The sequence below is a fragment of the Lethenteron reissneri genome, chromosome 38 (genome assembly GCF_015708825.2).
Source record: "Lethenteron reissneri isolate LAM-NWPU_2019-01 chromosome 38, ASM1570882v1, whole genome shotgun sequence".
NCBI lineage: Eukaryota > Metazoa > Chordata > Hyperoartia > Petromyzontiformes > Petromyzontidae > Lethenteron > Lethenteron reissneri.
In genome coordinates, this window is record NC_083816.1 from 650,033 (window position 1) to 667,430 (window position 17,398).

The 17,398-nt window shown below is 49.5% G+C and overlaps 1 protein-coding gene across 1 annotated transcript in view; it reads right to left on the minus strand.

Annotated features, from left to right (window-relative positions):
• The window catches only part of LOC133351794 (plasma membrane calcium-transporting ATPase 1-like), a 130,989-nt gene that overhangs the window by 14,847 nt on the left and 98,744 nt on the right, over positions 1-17,398 (minus strand). Inside the window, exons 8-14 of the mRNA XM_061567327.1 lie at positions 16,175-16,262; positions 13,794-13,900; positions 6,761-6,952; positions 6,359-6,572; positions 4,846-5,057; positions 4,151-4,258; positions 3,121-3,300 (exon numbers count right to left, since the gene is read on the minus strand). Of these exons, the coding sequence (XP_061423311.1) occupies positions 3,121-3,300; positions 4,151-4,258; positions 4,846-5,057; positions 6,359-6,572; positions 6,761-6,952; positions 13,794-13,900; positions 16,175-16,262 (1,101 nt within the window). The remainder of the gene's footprint in view (positions 1-3,120; positions 3,301-4,150; positions 4,259-4,845; positions 5,058-6,358; positions 6,573-6,760; positions 6,953-13,793; positions 13,901-16,174; positions 16,263-17,398) is intronic.

Below are 17,398 nucleotides of genomic sequence, written 5' to 3' on the forward strand. Positions count from 1 at the left end.
CGCAGGGATGACTTGGAGAAGTGACACCATATACCTCATCCCGCTGTCCTTTAAAAGCTTCTCTTGCTAAACATTTTACATTTAAACTACTATGCTAGAGTGGTTCTCACTGACTCTGTCTACACGTTACGCAATCCAAGCTGTGAATTTATTCAATTCTATTTTGCGCCATTGCACGTTGGCCCCATCTCCTCTTCTACAGAAACCGCTTATTGATCTTGGGAGGCCATGTGGGAAGAAGACCCCAGCTCTCAGCAGCGCTGGCACCGTGACTAAAGTCAGGCAGGAGCCCACTGAGCCCACGGCACCTCCACATCTCTGAGCAACGTAGTTTTTTTCTGATGTTGATTTCCACTTTGTTCTCATGGGATTAGCCCTTCATGCCATTTCATTGTTGTGCAGGCAATCGGAGTTTTTACAAAGTATGCACGTACGTTTAACTTTTTTAGCAGCGTACGTAGCCAACCGTGTCAATCGGGGGTGTTCGGATGCTGATGCAACACAAGGGGGCAGGGCGTGGCAATAAAACAAAGATGGGGGCCACGTTCGGGCCTTTCACGGCATCCAGCAGCCCATTAAGCAGCCAATTCGCCGTGCGACGAGAGGGAGCTCGAGCGAGCCCCTCTAGAGCATAATTTAGCCTACACCTCCACGCCGGCCAGATGTCTTGGAAGAGGTGGGAGTACCCACGCTTTACCCCACCGCACGCGACCTGCCGTCATACTGACTGCTGTGGTACCCATTTTAATTAACTGGGTGGACGGAGGTGGCCTGGGCATGGGGTGAAATGTAAGAAACTTTTCCTCATTGTTTAATTCGCTCCATGGAGCCCAGCGCGCTGACGCATCGCGCCATGGCAGCATCCCCTGCAGAGGGCACAAAGGGGCATCGCAAAGCCGCTCAGCTGGCCACCCGCAGACACGCGCCTCTGAAGCATCTCCCGTGGCTGTCTTTGAGGTGGCTCGAGCTGGCGGCGAGCCGGCTTCAAGGGGGAGTTGGTCGAAACTTTGCGAGCAGAAGGTGTGAGCACTAGCAAGCTTCACTTCAGAGGGATATTGCGTGCTCCCCGCCCTCCGCCCCCCGCCCCCCAGCGCGCTGCTGGACACTCATGGAACCGATGCTATCCCACGGGGCAGGGACGGACATCTAAAGGTGCAGATCCTCCACCTGGCACAAATGATAAAATTAATTCTCTAAAAAAGGGCAGACTGCCACCCTGCACTGCTCTGGCAAGGGAGCGCTGGACACAGGTTGGTCCGGTTGTGTGGGCCGCTGAGCGTTCTCCCCTCACACTCTGGGGTTTCCCTGGGTGTCATATTTTTGATCCCACGTGTGAAACACTCGTCGAAAACTTCCCAACGCTCGGACCATCCCGAAAAGGTCTGGAGACTCAGCAAGGCATGCAGCGTTAAAGAAATGACATTCATAATATTAGCATCGTTCAAATACCAGTACAGGTAGGATTCCATCTATCCCAGTAATTCTGGCGACTTCTAAACCAATGCTTCGCTTTACACTTGTAACGTTACATTTTTAGAGGTTGACACTTGGACACTATTTGTGAAGTGTAACAAGTAACCCATTAATATGATTGGCAATCATATTAATGGGTTGCTGAGTGTTCTGTGGTGGATGAGACTCCACAGATGGGGTCGATCGACTGGGTTTGGGGGGGGGGGTAATCTTCTGCGATTGTCTGCGTTGCAACGTGGGGGGCCAAGCATGAGCGGCAAGGCCAAGCACGCACACACGGGGGAGCCAGGAGGGGTGGTGAGCGGATTCCTGCCTCAGGGCTTCCACACCAAAGCTCTGCCATCTTGGATTTCACTCCTTCCATAGGTGCAATTGTGAACAAAATAAAATAAGCGAATAGAGTACAAGTCAGCTGTTACTGGAGTTAATCGTTCAACTTATTTGCGAAATGTTTCTTATTTTTGCACGTGGCTTAAGCGAGTAGCAACTTGCAGATCTATATACACGCTTGAAAGCGGCTGAAAGAGTGCCAATTGCGCATAGTGTAGTAGCTTTGGCTTGGACGACGTTATTTCCTCCAAGAGAATTGCCGTGTATGATGGCGACCACGAGGTTTCTGGTCGAAACCCAGCAGGCATCGTCACCCTTCTGACATAAGAACAAAGTTGCCACATGATATTTTGTCACCGCCTGACAGAGAAAGATCAGAGCCCAGAGGAAGGGTGGCGCGCCCCACAAGGAGGTGGCAAATCGACCTCACGGTGCTTCGGGCAGAGGCAGAGCCATTGGGGCTGCAGGGGCAGCCTCGCTTAAGAAGCGTGCCAGCCGAGGGTGCCACCAGATCCCTCGGGAAGGTGCTCAATTTTCGTTAAACAGTCATGACGTAGAGCCGATCCACGACAGCCACAGTCCGGTATCTCTGTAGCGTGCATACGCTGTTACCATGGTTCACAAGATGATTAGTACAAGCGGTGTGCACGGCTGAGTTTGAATCTAGAACCCAGAGCGTGAAGCAGGAGACTGCATCACGGCCCCTGGTGCTGCTTTAATTGCAGCAAGGGCCCAGGTGGACTGTGTGGTTACGTGTGTGGACCGCGTGTGGTGTGAGTGTTATGCGGGTGTGGTGCGTGTGTGTGGTGCGTATGTGTGTCGCGTGTGGTGCTCGTGTGATGCGTCTGGTGCGTGTATGGGCCATGTTTGGTGCGTGTGTGGTGTGCGTGTGTGGGTCGCGTGTGGTGCGTGTGCGGTGCGTGTGGTGCGTGTGCGGGTGTGTGTGTGGGCCGTGTGTGGTGCGTGTGGTATGTGTGTGAAACACGCGGCATGGCAGCGCGGAATTGGTTGTGCGGTGGTTCGTGCTGCATTTCGCTACGAGTGCGGCGACTCGAGTTAAATTAACGCTCACGACCAATAACAGTGGCAGATATTTGAACTGGTCCTGGGCCTCACCGAGGTTTGACTCGGTCTCAAATGAGTACCTCGTTCGGTGTGTAAACATTCGCACTGGGGGGAGACAAAGGCGTGGCGTTGGCCACCCAACCCCTCGTGCGCTGTGCCGGCCTTCAATGGGCACTGCTCGCTAACAGCACTTGTCCGAGCAGCGTGTTGAGGCTACACGGGGAGTCTCTGCATCTGTGCGTGGGAGCGTACCTGTGTTTGTATTCTGTGCAGGCCACGGAACCACAAAATCTGTCCACGGCGAAGCTCTCGCTCTGCGTGATCAATCTCCTCCTCGTCCTCCTCCTCGTCCTCGGGAATATCGTCCTTGTGCGTGCCGTGCCCCGCCTCCTTCAGGAAGTGGAGGTGCGCCGTGGGGATGCTCGAAATGAGCTGCGGGAGAGCGGCATCACCGCGGCACGGGGGCGCACAGTGACTCATACAGTAACTGACACGGTGACTTACACGGTGACTGTCACAGTGACTCGCACCGTGACTGGGACGTTGACTCATACGGTGACTGGCATGGTGACTTACACGGTGATTCACACGGTGACTGACACGGTGACTCGCACGGTAACCGGAGCTATAATGTAGACTATAATGTAGACTCTAGCCTGGCTCTTAACCTCGGTGAGCGTACTGGCAGTCTATAATTATAGACTATAATTATAATTATAGACTATAATTATAGACTGTCAGTACACTCACCCAGGACACTCACCCAGCTTCATAACCATTGCTACAGTCGACATTATAGACTGACAGTACACTCACAAAACTTAATAACCAGGCTACAGTCTACATTAGAGACTGCCAGTACACTCCGATTAAAAACCAGGCTACAGTCTACTGTCTACATCAGCGTTTTTTTATTATTATTTTTTATTTTTTTATTTTTCTAACTACGTGACTTTACCGAAAGAACCAAAGAATATTTGGTTGCTGGTGCCCTCATTCCGATTCGGTTGCTTTAGCACCTGATTTCTATTTGCTCGGTGTTTGTTGTGCTCAGTATTCATCACGTTTATGTATCTGTCATGTTGGTGACCCTGGTCAGTCGCTATCGCCAATTTGGGACTCATCCTGGTGGCTTCAGTTCTCACTTGGCTGGACCGCCTCTCCCGCCACTGACCGCCTCTGCCGCCACTGACCGCCTCTCCCCCCATGCGGATGGCTGTGTGTGTGGGGAGGTTTGATCCTGTTACCGGGGAGCGATGCGTGCACCGCTCGTGGTGGTTACCTGTCCCCACAGCAGCTCGCCCAGTGACAAGAAGACGCACCACAGCCATTGGTCGAACTTGAGGCCTGTACAGCTGAAGGGTTTCCCACCAAACTGCACAATGACAATCTGTACACATCATACAGCCGCGGTTAGGTCATTGCTACGTCATTAATATTAAATAAGTTATCTGTGTCCCGATATCATAACGCACGATTTAAAAACTATTGCCATATGTAGACTTTTTTCAGTTAGGTGATGTAATGCAACGATCAGGACAAATTTGTGTTTGAAGACCGTCCACCACCTGACATAGCCAAAACAATAAAATTGTTGAGTGTTCAAGAGTTTAACGCGCCAATTATTATCGTTCACTGGAAAGTTGAATAACCATCCCGCAACCATAGCAATTAACACAAATAAATTATGCCTAATAATATCGTCTGTGAAAATCACCGTGTCAAGGTATTGCCACACCGATGGAATTGGTTCGTCGCAGATGACCAATGGAGCTCACTGAGAAGAAACAAACGGTTAACGGGCTAACTCCAGTGGCCCCCGAGTATTGCTCGCTACCGAGCAGCGCTTATAACAAAAGTGCCCGTAAACCAATCGCGCAACTTTTAACAGTGGACGGCAAACGCTCTGAGACGAGACGAAGGCAACGTGTCGCGTTCGCCCCCCGCCCCCACCCCTCCCCCTCTCGGAGGCACGACCTGGATGATGAAAGTGCCGACGACGATGGAGCAAAAGATGGGGTTGCGGTAGATGCCCTCGAAGACGTTGCGCTCCCCGTGGATCTTGCGCGCATTGATCTCGTTGAAGAGCTGCATGAGCACGAAGGTGTTGAACACGATGGTGTAGTGCTCCGAGGGCGGCGCGTGCAGCGGCGCGTTGCGCCCGCTGTCCACGTCAAACAGCGTCTCGCCTGAACACGAAGCCCACAACGATGAAGCCCACAAGGACGATGACGACGACGACAACGACGACAGCAGCAGCGTTCGTCAACCGTTCAGTGTTATGGCACGCATCGAGCTGCGCGCCGGTGTCAATAGCGAACACGCTCAACTCGCAGTCCTGACGTCGCCGGTTCGACTCCATCTCCCGGCGAGGCAGTTGGCTCAGCCGAGTCGAGTGCACACCCGAAAATCCGACCCGCTGTTACCACGGCAACCGTTCATTCTTTCTCGGCAATATATTTTTTTGTTAGTCGTAAATCTTGAACTCAAAGTGACTGCTACTTCAAATATCGTTTCCCATTAATTACCGCTATCATTGACGGCCCTTACAATTGGCGCTGCCTGTGTTGTCTGTGAAAAATGAGCCACCTCTCACGCCGGTTTCCCCTTTTGTTGCCTCGCGTAATGTTCCCGCAGTTTATTATTTCAGCCTTACTTTTGACAGATCTTCACTGCGACGCGATAAATCTTTAGGAATGAGGTGATGAGAGCCCTTTCTCAGCTGCAAATTAAAGTGATTAGTTTCTCTGGGTTGACACGTTTGTCACACCTGCCGAAGAATGGGACGCTAAACAAAGCAAAGGAGTTGCTCAGCTCCATATAGACGAAGCTGTCAATAATGGAGACACTGTACTAACATTACCATGATAATTGGGGGAGTGGTTACAGTGGTTAGTGCACTGCACTATGCAACCAGATGTCTCAGTTTGACTCCCAGCCACCGCTAGCATCAGTGGCGAGTGATACGTGAAACGGACCTGAACCCCATAATTCACAAACCTGTATTGGCCAGCGTGGTGAAGTATGGTCAAACAACTCCCATGCCCGACACAACACAGAGAGGTCTCCATCAAGCAGTGCATCGACAAGGAACTGTTGTAGTATATATCTTTAAATTATCGCCATAATTAACCTAACAATGTACTAACCCTTGAGGTCCTTACTTACACTGAGCTAACGGAGTGTTGATGGGCTTGAAGTGAGACTGAAGACGCATGTTTATGATGTAGCTTCACTCGTTATGTTGTTACTCGCTTTCAGAACTCTTACGTGTTTCTAATCAATTTGCACTTCTTACAGCACCTTCACACTTGTTGCCCATTACTCTTTTTCTCCGATGCAACTATTCACAATCTTTAAATTATAATATTTAAATATATATTTTGCTTTTTTTACATTTCCGAAACAACGACCACCAATCGGAGCCCAAACAGCAGGCGTGTGCGCGAGGGACGTCACCGTCGCCAACGCGGTCGGCGGAGAGCGGTACCGGTGAAGAGCAGCGTGAAGATGACGGTGAGTTGGTAGACGGCGTGGCCCAGGATGTTCTTCATCATGGTGCGCGAGATGAGCGGCTTGTTGCGCCCGTACGGCCGGCGCAGGAGCAGCGCCTCGGTGGGCGGCTCGGTGGCGAGTGCCAGCGACGCGAACGTGTCCATGATGAGGTTCACCCACAGCATCTGCACCGCCTTGAGCGGGGAGTCCTGGGCACGAAAAAGACGCGGGCAGATCGGCTTACCCCCCCCCTCCTTCGTCGGCAACACCGCGCAAGGCGCCGCAGAAATAGAAACACGTTCGCCGAGCTTGAAGTCGAGAGGAGCCGAGGCTGCACACGGTCGAGGGCGCCGCTCCAGCTCGGGCACGCGGGGGGTTCAGAGAGAGAGGGGCCCACCTGCGTGATGCAGGCCCCCGTGAAGGCCACGATGACGGCCACCACGTTGACCGTGAGCTGGAACTGCAGGAACTTGGAGATGCTGTCGTAGACGTTGCGCCCCCACATCACCGCTTTCACGATGGAGCTGAAGTTGTCGTCCGTCAGGATGATGTCCGACGCCTCCTTGGCGACGTCGGTGCCCGCGATGCCCTGGTGAGCACAGACGGGGATGCAATTCCGCCCGTAACCCTCGCTGGTAAAAGTGCACAGCCCTGCAGTAGCAACTCCGGAGGCTATTTGACCTACACGTCCACGCCGGCCGGACGTCCAGGAAGAGCCACCGCACGTGACCTGCCGATCGACAGACCGTGGCGAACTCATTGCTGCAAGGGTGAACAGAGGTGGGGGGGGATTTAAGAAGCTTGCATCGTTGCTTTAGCCGCCGCACCAGGAGCTCAAATCGAACCGCCGGCTTCTGGATTGCAAGTGCAGAGCGCTCACCGTGGCAGGATCCCTTAACCTGTCATGGTCCGGGTTACTTCCAGCAGTACGTCAGGCGGGCACTGCTTATACGGTCGTCCCGTAACGACGGCGAATAAAGCCTCACGCCAATCTAAATTCTGTTTTCATGACGCAAAGAAAGCGTTCTTTTGGATTCATAAATCATTCAAAGGCAACTGTGCTGTAGAAACATGGCGGGACACAGGCTTTACAGGCAGATCTCTAATTGGCATGTTTGGCTACGTACAGTGCGGAAGAAGTTCAACATACTTACATCTATCGAAATACAGAGCGGTGGTCACAGGCGGAGAACTATTAAATTCAACTATTTTTTTTTTATTTTACCAGGTAAGGCCCACTGAGATATATTACTCTTTATCAGAAGCCACCTGGCCACAAATTATATCTCAACAAAGTGCTTTTTCACGTGGAAATTTATAGCAGCCAAATACTCTAAACGCATGTTGATTCCAAATGTAGAGGGAAAAAAAACGGAGAAAAATCCACGCAACCACGGGGAGAACATGCAAATTCCAAATATACAGCAGGGCGTCAGGGTCGGGATCTAATCCACGACCTCCTGTATACCAGGCGAGGCAGTTAACATCTCGCCACCAGGGCAACCCACATAAGAGGGAGGTCCTGGGCCTGGACTGGAACAGGACCCAACGGGGTAGTCACCATAACTTGCACACACGCCGTACATAGACCACGTCGTGAAAGGCAAGAGGTTCACTGTGGGTGCAGGTGACACCCCAGGGGAGCTCACTCACATAGTCACTCACTTACTCAGTCACTCACTCACTCAATTCCAGCGGCCACTCTGGGCACACCGGCTACTGTGTGAACATTCAAGACTCCTCTCTGGTTCCATCAGCACAGGCTTTGTATTCTTGTATTTTGCATGTAATATCGCGAGCTTGGGGGGACAACGGCTATTGCAGAATCCCCATAATGCGAATGAAAATGCGAATGAAAACGGCTAACCGGCAGTGAGGAACACACAGAGTTGGAATTGGTGAACCGTTGGGGTATTACCCATTACTGATAAATAAAAAGGTCATTCTGGAATTTCCAAACCTCGATATGTATATCTTACATAGGATTTTTTTATCATTATGATTAAACTTCTTTGCCCTGGAAAGCCTCAAGATTATTTTTCTGGAGAATGTTCCTGCCAAGATTCCGCAGGAGATCGCCGTGCGGCAATGCTGCTGCTGCGTGTGCCCCATTGAGAAATTTGGAAATCACTTTTCAGCATTGGCCAATAGCAGTCACATTGCATGGTTTGTCTTTTTAGCTATGGGAGTAAACTGGAGAACCCGAAGGAACCCCACGCAGAGCGGTGGGGAAGGGGGAGAACATTCAAACGCCAAGCAGAAAGACACCCAAGTCAGGAATCGAACCCGGGTTACCGCTGCGCCACTACCCCGCTGTCCCCAGCAGCGTGATACCGCTTGGTTGATATTGTTCCTAAATATTCGTACTTTTTTTTAAACGTTCAACTTTGTCTGTGAGAAAGCATTCTGACCATATGGGAATAACAGAGCACACCGTTTGAGCTCCGGATAAATGTTCACCACCCTCAGAAATCGGTCGCAAGTTCAACTGGCACGGCTGACTCCAATCGTGTTGGCTGCCTCGCCAGAGGAAAGCGATTGTGAACAGGAGAATGGGAGGGGAGGGAACGGGAGGGGAGGGCCTCCCCCCCACCACCCTGGATCCGCAAACTGCCTCCATGAAGAGTCTAACTACAAACATAGACCGTCGGAATGAGAGAGACTAGTGGGAGTTGGGAAGCGGTCGTCTTTGGTCCGTGGCGTTTGCTTGGTGCAGCAGCAACAGAGCAACAACCGAGCAGCAACCGAGCAGCAACGGAGCAGCAATGGAGCAGCAATGGAGCAGCAACAGAGCAGCAGGGGGCGCCGAGTGGCGGTTTCTCTCCGCTGTGGGCGGGAGCGAGCGCTTGCACGGCCATGGAAACTAACTCCAGTGCCAGCGATTTCAGCGCCTACACCGGTGCGTCAACATTTTCAATATGGAACACAGGCACGGGGTGCCAATAGGTTAACGGTGCCTCGCATTTTCTGTTTAATAAGTTACGGATTTAATGTTACTTGCGCAAACTTAATCGAACGAGAGGTGTGTACGTACTCCCCCCGTTCTGCACTGGTGTCCTCAGGGGTTCTCCAGAGATAGAAAAACCTCAGAGCGGTGTGATTGGTCTTGGCCAGACATCCCAATGCTAAAAATGTTACCTTCAAATGAATACAAAAATGGGATTGCACAGCAGCTGCAGCAGCAGCAACATCATCTCCCTCCTTCAAAAAACCTGGCAGGGCCCTCCTAACAAAGAGCCCTGAGCTACAGTTAGACTGTCCTGGGTTAACGAGGGTTGTAATACGAAATAATAATAAAAACAAAAATTAAAAGTCCATCTTCATTAGCAGAAACTATGACTGTATGTGTTCATATAATAATAGTGTCGCACATTGTTCATAGTATAAAGACAACTTGAACACTATTTGTCCATATCAGTATTTAGATGTGTAGCATTTTTTTAAATATTCTGTCAATTGACCATACTCTTTGGTTCTTTCGTGACTTTACCGAAAGAACCAGAGAGTATGGATTCCTGCAGTCACGAAAGCTTCAAATCAAGATTATCAATTGACCAGTTTACTAAAGATGGCGCTTGAGACAGACACGTCTGTCTGCCACAGGGACAGCTGTTGGTGAAAGGACACCACGAAGCACATTTCTTGGGTGCTCAGACTTCAGATTTCATCAGGACAATCCCTATTTTTACCGTGGGTTTGACCCAATAAGAGGCGTAAACCCGTTGGATTTAACGGTTAATCATCGAGCGCCATTGACACTGGACCAGCCACGTCGCCGCTTCGTGACCCTTGCCAGAGCAACTCGCGTATATCGCCAGGCTCCAGAGGCATGAATTAACCATGGTCACACTCGACGAGCACTGTAACCGAGTGCTCCGCTAATTAAATGTCCTCGGGCTAATTGGCCACCTGCGGGTTTGAAACGGGCCAGACGCACGGACGGAGCGGGAAGCTGTGCTATGCCAACTTCGCCGAAGAGAGTGCAAACTTCCGGAGCTGCCACCTGACGTCCGTCCGCGATGGACGCCAATCTGCTCGGATGCTGTGATGCGCTTTTGCAACGTCGCGGTATGCTCTTCGTTGCAGAGAAGATTATACAGAATCAGTGAAATGTAAAAAAAATGTCCTCTCAATTGGAGCTGCAGTGATTTGAAAATAACTCAATAACCGTGCATAATAAAGAAAAAGTATGTTTTTTAAGGGAGTGTTATTACCATAACATTTTTTCTTCACTAGGTAAGTCCCACTGAACTGTGTAGCTCTTTTTCAGAAGCAACCTTGTCCCAAATGATAGCTCAACGGCTTATCATCATTTGGAGATGTATAGCAAGCAATTAATCTAAATGCATGTTGATTCTAAATATGGAGGGAAAAAACGAGAGGACCCAGAAAAAATCCACGCAGTCACTGGGGAGAGAGAAATGGAGAAAAATCCACGCGACCACGGGGAGAACATGCAAATTCCAAATATACAGCAGGCATCAGAGTTGGGATTGAACCCACGACCTCCTGCATACCAGGCGAGGAAGGTAACATCACGCCACCGTTGTGCTCCAAGATAACATCACGCCACATTGACAAACATGCACAGTTTTTTTTCTACGTGTCCTTCAGCGCCACTGCCGATGCAGTATCACCAATAAATCTGTCGTGTTTTGAGAGCGTTAATGGGAGTAACCCGCTCGCTCGACGTGTTTTGCCTCAGCGTAGCTTCACATTGCGGTACAGTAGACACACGAAGACACCACCACGCTTACATAAGAACATTTCCCATGTGCTACCGTCAGAAAAGAGGAAAATTCCACTGTGTTTAAAAATATTTTGTTTTCCTACCAAAATCGCTGTTAAGGATAACAGCAGAAGAAGCAGTTGCCCCGCGCACCAGAGAAGTCTAAATTTATACCACATGCAAAAGACGGAAGGGCCGCGAGGGGATTGTGCGATTCCAAAACCAATTATGCATAGTGTCAACAACCGGCCTTGTAAGGTCAAACCACTTTATTTAGCTGAGATCATGACCATGTATTGAGAGCAGGAAGAGAAGTCTTACGGCTGCACAGTGGTTCCACCCCACCCTATGGATTCTACCGCACGGTGTAGTCCGAGCTGTGGTTACCGCATCTCAAGCACCAGTAGCAGCTGGCATGTGGTGGTGGAGCTGTGCTGGGTATCACAGCAGCAAGCAATGTCCACTGGAATAAAGGGGACCGCGGTGGTGAGATGTTAACTCCCTCACCTGGTATACAGGAGGTCGTCGGTTTGAACCTAACTGGGTCCTCCGGTTTTTCCCTCCACATTTATAACTAACTTGCATCAGGGTATTTGGCTACTGCTATAACATTTCCACGTGATAAGCCACTTCACTCATCTATCATTTGTGGCCAGGTCGCTTCTGAAAAAGAGCTATATGACTCAGTGGACCTTATCTGGTAAAATAGAAACAGTTTACAGTTTAAATAGTTGTCCTGCTCCGACCTCTTCACCAACGCACACGGGCCAGCGTGGTGAAGTATGGCCAAACCCCCATGATCGACACGGCATGGGAAGGCCTCAATCCAGCAGTGAATTGCGAAAGGTATGTAATTTACGACGTTTTAATCATACCGAGGAAATGGAGTGATGAAGTCAGCTCGTGTGCAGGTACTCAAAGGATGATTACGTCACAGGATAGTGTGAGATACGCCTTCATCACCAGCAGTGGATTGACTATGGCGACGGCGATGACAACATTTTGATCAAAACGATCAGAAACGTGGAATGTCAACAAAAAAACGAGTGAACAAAAACTGAAAAGTGCTCAAAAGGGAGCATGGACAGACGGAAGCAGGAAGCCAGTGATTGTAGAACGTGCGGCAAAAGCCAAAAATAAATTACGAATCGTGACACACTGGGCTGGGGAAAATCTGCGCGTTAAGTAAAAACTCCGTTTAAAAAAGCACAACTTAGCAGCGGGGGAATTTCGATTTAAAGCTTTCGTGACTGCAGGTATTCATCTTCTTGGTTCTTTCGGTAAAGTCACATAGAAGGGAAGTAATAAAATAATAAAAATAAAACATAATAAAATGATTCTCACGACGTTTCGGCCACAACGCAAGCAGCCGTCCTCAGGTGAAGACCAGGTCTGTCGGGGAGACAGCGTCTGAATGAAACACCACCACGCTTGGAGCGTATATTTAAGCTGGGTTGGAAGGGGGGGAAGGGCGCCTTGACAAAATAATTTGCATATCAAGAGGAATTTAGCATATTCATGGGAAATATAGGTATGTGATTAGTACTACTTGTGAAATGCGTAGGAGGTGGGCGGGGGGGTTTCAAAGTCATATTATGCCCGTGCATTATGCAGGATTAGCAGCATCAAAGGTGACTTTCAGACCGCAGTCCACTCACTGGCATGACTATATATCTTGTATTCTCCACAGGGAATGGATTCTTTGCTCCGCTGCAAGTCTCCTACTACCACTCTTCCATTGACATATTTCGTTGCTTCCTCTTAGTATCTTTCACTCGACGGTCAATGGTATAGTGTATAGCAGATTGTATAATAATACATAGTATTAAATTGTAATGTTTAATACAATGTATAAGGCAATATATAGTATCGTAGTTGTATAGTGAATATACAGCAGTGTGATATACAGTAGGGTGGATAGAATAATGCATAGTGTAATATTACACTATGTATTATTCTAAGGTATAGGGTGGTGTATAGTAATACAGTATATAATTTAATGTTGGGTTTGTCTATGGCAGCATATAGTACGGGATAGACCCGTGTGATGTAAGGGAAAAAAATTTCGCTGGAAGCATATTATATTTTTTGCGACATAGAATTGTAATGTATTACTTACTGTTAGTAGCTCAGCTTATTGGAGAGTATAATTAGTATACTGATGATACTATGTAGTTTATACTTTAGTTTTTTACGTGGTTGTTTAGTCACTGCAGCTACATACTATTAACATTCCTTCCCTTTATTAATGCTACCCCTATCCCCTCCCTTTGATGCTGCTAATCCTGCATAATGCACGGGCATAATATGACTTTGAAACCCCCCCGCCCACCTCCTACGCATTTCACAAGTAGTACTAATCACATACCTACATTTTCCATAAATATGATAAATTCCTCTTGATATTCAAATTATTTTGTCAAGGCGCCCCTCCCCCCTTCCCACCCAGCTTAAATATACGCTCCAAGCGTGGTGGTGTTTCATTCAGACGCTGTCTCCCCGACAGACCTGGTCTTCACCTGAGGACGGCTGCTTGCGTTGTGGCCGAAACGTCGTGAGAATTATTTTATTATGTTTTATTTTTATTATTTTATTACTTCCCTTCTACGTGACTTTACCGAAAGAACCAAGAAGATAGTAGCGGGGGATTACAATTTTAATTTCAACCTCGACCAGATGGGGAGGGCGACACGACTCTCACCATGGCGAAGCCGACATCGGCCTTCTTCAGTGCCGGCCCATCGTTGGTTCCGTCTCCTGTGACGGCCACCACCTGGCGCTGCTCCCCAATGGTGCTGTCGATGATACCTGCCACAGAGGAGACGATCTGTGTTATTGGAGAACTGCGGTTCTTTGCGTTTGGACGGGATCGACGGATAACGGCCGATCGTGACGATTATTCTTATTAAATCGATAGACGTAAAGCTGCATGCTAAGAACACACGAGTGAGTTCGCTTTTGACATGGAAGTACATCGCAATGGTAGTTACTGTATGGCAGTCCGACAGTGGCCTGCAGCATCCTTCACATCACAGACTACAGATAATGGGGAGTAGAGGGGCAGGGGTGGGGGGTCAGTGGCCAGGGGGGGCCGCTGTAATTAATTGTTGAATCAAAGCAGGCATTGGCTCGGCTGCACCTTCACGTTTTCTCACCTTGCTAAGACAACGGCCGCTTTGTCTCACGGGTGATCGATGAAACAATCACACGACTTGGAAGAGGCACAGGGGACAAGCGGGTGAAGGAGCAATTAGCTTGCCTCCGCCGCTCAACGGGAACGCGACGCCGAGATATGCGAGCGTTTTGCCGCACATGCCCCACTATCGGTACCCCGCTAACGGTACCACGCTAACGGTACCCTGCTAACGGTACCCCGCTATGGGTACCCCGCTAACGGTACCACGCTAACGGTACCCCGCTATCGGTACCCCGCTAATGGTACCCCGATATGGGTACCCCGCTATCAATACCGCGCTAACGGTACAACGCTATCGGTTCCTCTCTAACGGTACCCCGCTAACGGTACCCCGCCAATGGTACCGCGCTATCGGTACCGCGCTAACAGTACCACGCTATTGGTACCCCGCTAACGGTACCTCTCTAACGGTACCCCGCTAACAGTACCCCGCTAGTTATGACTCCGGGTGTAAATCAACCGTCAGCTCCGCTGCCGCCTGCTGTGAGCCACAAGAGATCACCTGACGCCATTCACAAGAGTAGGGGGGCCATTGTGTGCCAGCGTCTTGGTCCAAATTGGAAGAATTTACCTGAAAAGTGCTGAGTGGGGATTACGCACATCAGCACCATCGCCCCCCCCCCCCTCCTTCCTACGTTGAAACTACTGGGGACTGTATCTATGTTCACAGGACCTCGCAATATCAGAGCCTTTATTGAAATTGCAGAAGGAGGAATCCGATGAGCTCCGAAGCTCTTTTTCACAGACGTCCGTTGCCGGCGGGTCAGCGAGTTACAACAGCAAACGATACAAAAACATAAACGATAGCAGTGCAAAAGAGAGACAAAGGCAAGCAAGCCACTAAATAAAAATAACAGCCTCGACCTTTGAGGGCGCAAATACCAAATGAGCTAAACCTGTATTATTGTTATTCTTATTATTGTGGCATCAATAAAGCCAGCTACACCGGCTCTCTCAGCTGCACCGCTACCCGTCACCGCGTCACCGTGCCCGTAACACGCTCCGTCTGACTGCATTGACCATTACTCGTAATACCGATGGGATACTGTACACTAAGCCCACCTACGTATAGTCGCAAAAGCATTAATGAGTGTGCCAAATGGCACACGCAGGACTCTCCCGTAAGAGGTTCTACGGTGGTGGGAGGCTGACTCATGAACATGCAGTGAGCGCGCTGGGCTCCTGGGATGTGTCCGAGAGTGAGGAGGGGGTGATGTGTAAGTGAGCTGCATTAGTAAGAGGCATGGAAGCCACACATTAAATACTAAACCCTGCCCCCTGGCTCAACGCAGGTTCCCCCTGGGGCGGCTCCACGCATCAGCAGTCACACTCGACCGCACGGTGAATTCAAAACTGGAATCTGTAGCAGCACATCGAATATACATTTTGTGCAATGTTATGTACGGCAACGTATATTAACATTTGCAATCTGCAGCAACAATTACAGTGACCTTTAGCTAGTTGCGCCAAACTTTACATTAGAATAAAATATAATTCATTTTCAAGTACTAAATTAATTAATTGCCCCCACCGCAAGTAAAAAACAAAACAGAAGGGAAAAAGCCACCGCAGCAGTTGTACAAAATAAGATTCATAATATGTATTTATACTGGAGGAATCCGAATAGCTATGAAGTTATTTTTCACAGATGTCCAGAAGTGCGGCAGAGTCGTTCGAGCGGCTCCTCGCTCCGTCACGACCGGTGCTGCCGAGCGTCTCGTGAGGGACGGTGGAAGAAGCGCACCGAGAACCAGAATCGCTCGGCTGCACGCCGAGGAAGGACAGCGGCACCACGGCGCGCAGGTCCGCGCTCGCACGACAAATCGCGCCACCGAGGTCGCTGTGCGTAAGCTCGGAGCAGGCTGCGCGAATCGCTAGGCCCATACCTTTGACGAGCGTGTGCTTGTCGGTAGGCGAGGACCGGGCCAGGACCCGCAGCTTGGGCCACACCTTGTCCAGGCGCTCCTGCTCAATCTGCCACGGAAGGTGACAACAAGGGAACCGTGTACCGCAACCTCACCCCGTGGCGCGGCACCACGACTCGCTGTTGCGATTTCACTCAAGACGGATTCCCTTTTGGTAAAATGTTTACCACTGCGATTGTTTTGCTTCTAATGCTTGTCTCCTTTGTACCGTTATATTCACCACGTGAGCACAAATGAAACTGGATAACTTGCGTCGATCATTAACACTTGATAATTACATTCGTGATGTAATGCATGTATCATGAACATAAGTGTCGAAACTAACTGCTGAAATTTTAGACCCTTGCACGCCTACCATTTACCAAAGCAATTGACGACGCTATCATGTCAGTTTGTGGAGAAAGAGGACCTCACCCCATGTTAGAGGTAATTTTTCAGAACTACTTGGAAAAATGCTTAGCCACAACAGAGATAAGCTATGTGCCCACTCGAGCAATGTCAGTCGCGTGAGAGTCATCAACTTGCTGGAGACTAGTGTAATTGCCGGTACTGAACTTGGCGTCAAGATTGAGCGTTGCTGGCTCAGCGCTCTGACCCCTGAGCTACAAGACCACAATCAACACGTTGACACAATGCACTCTGGACGTGCACGCACAGCTACGTACGCTGCAGCATCAGCTGACCATTTGTGTACGTTTGTGATGTTTGGACACACCAGATCCTTTTATTTGGTTCAACTCCCAATTATTTATCTGTAAACGTAAGACAGCAGATGAAATATAAAATATGTATCTAACTCAAACAGCAATTATTGAGTACACAGGATTTCAAACAGCAATTATTGAGTACACAGGATTTCGTGGCATTCCACGTGGGGCACTTAAGACCTGACACAGCGCGACATACTGATAACAGTGCTCTTTAACACAGCAGGCTTTCGCGACCAATATTATCCATAATACAGGTTTTTTTGGGTGAGCTCGCGTAAATATAATTGTTGTTAAACCCGACACCACCTGACACAGCCATGCAGTAAGGGTTGTCACGTAAACAATCGCGCCAATTCGTTGCTCCTTGAGCACACTGGTGTGTTGGGAGACGAAGCCCATGACATTTACAATTCGAGTACGACGTTTCGCCAGTAATTAGATGATGCTCATTGTAATCACTGGCCAAACATGGTAC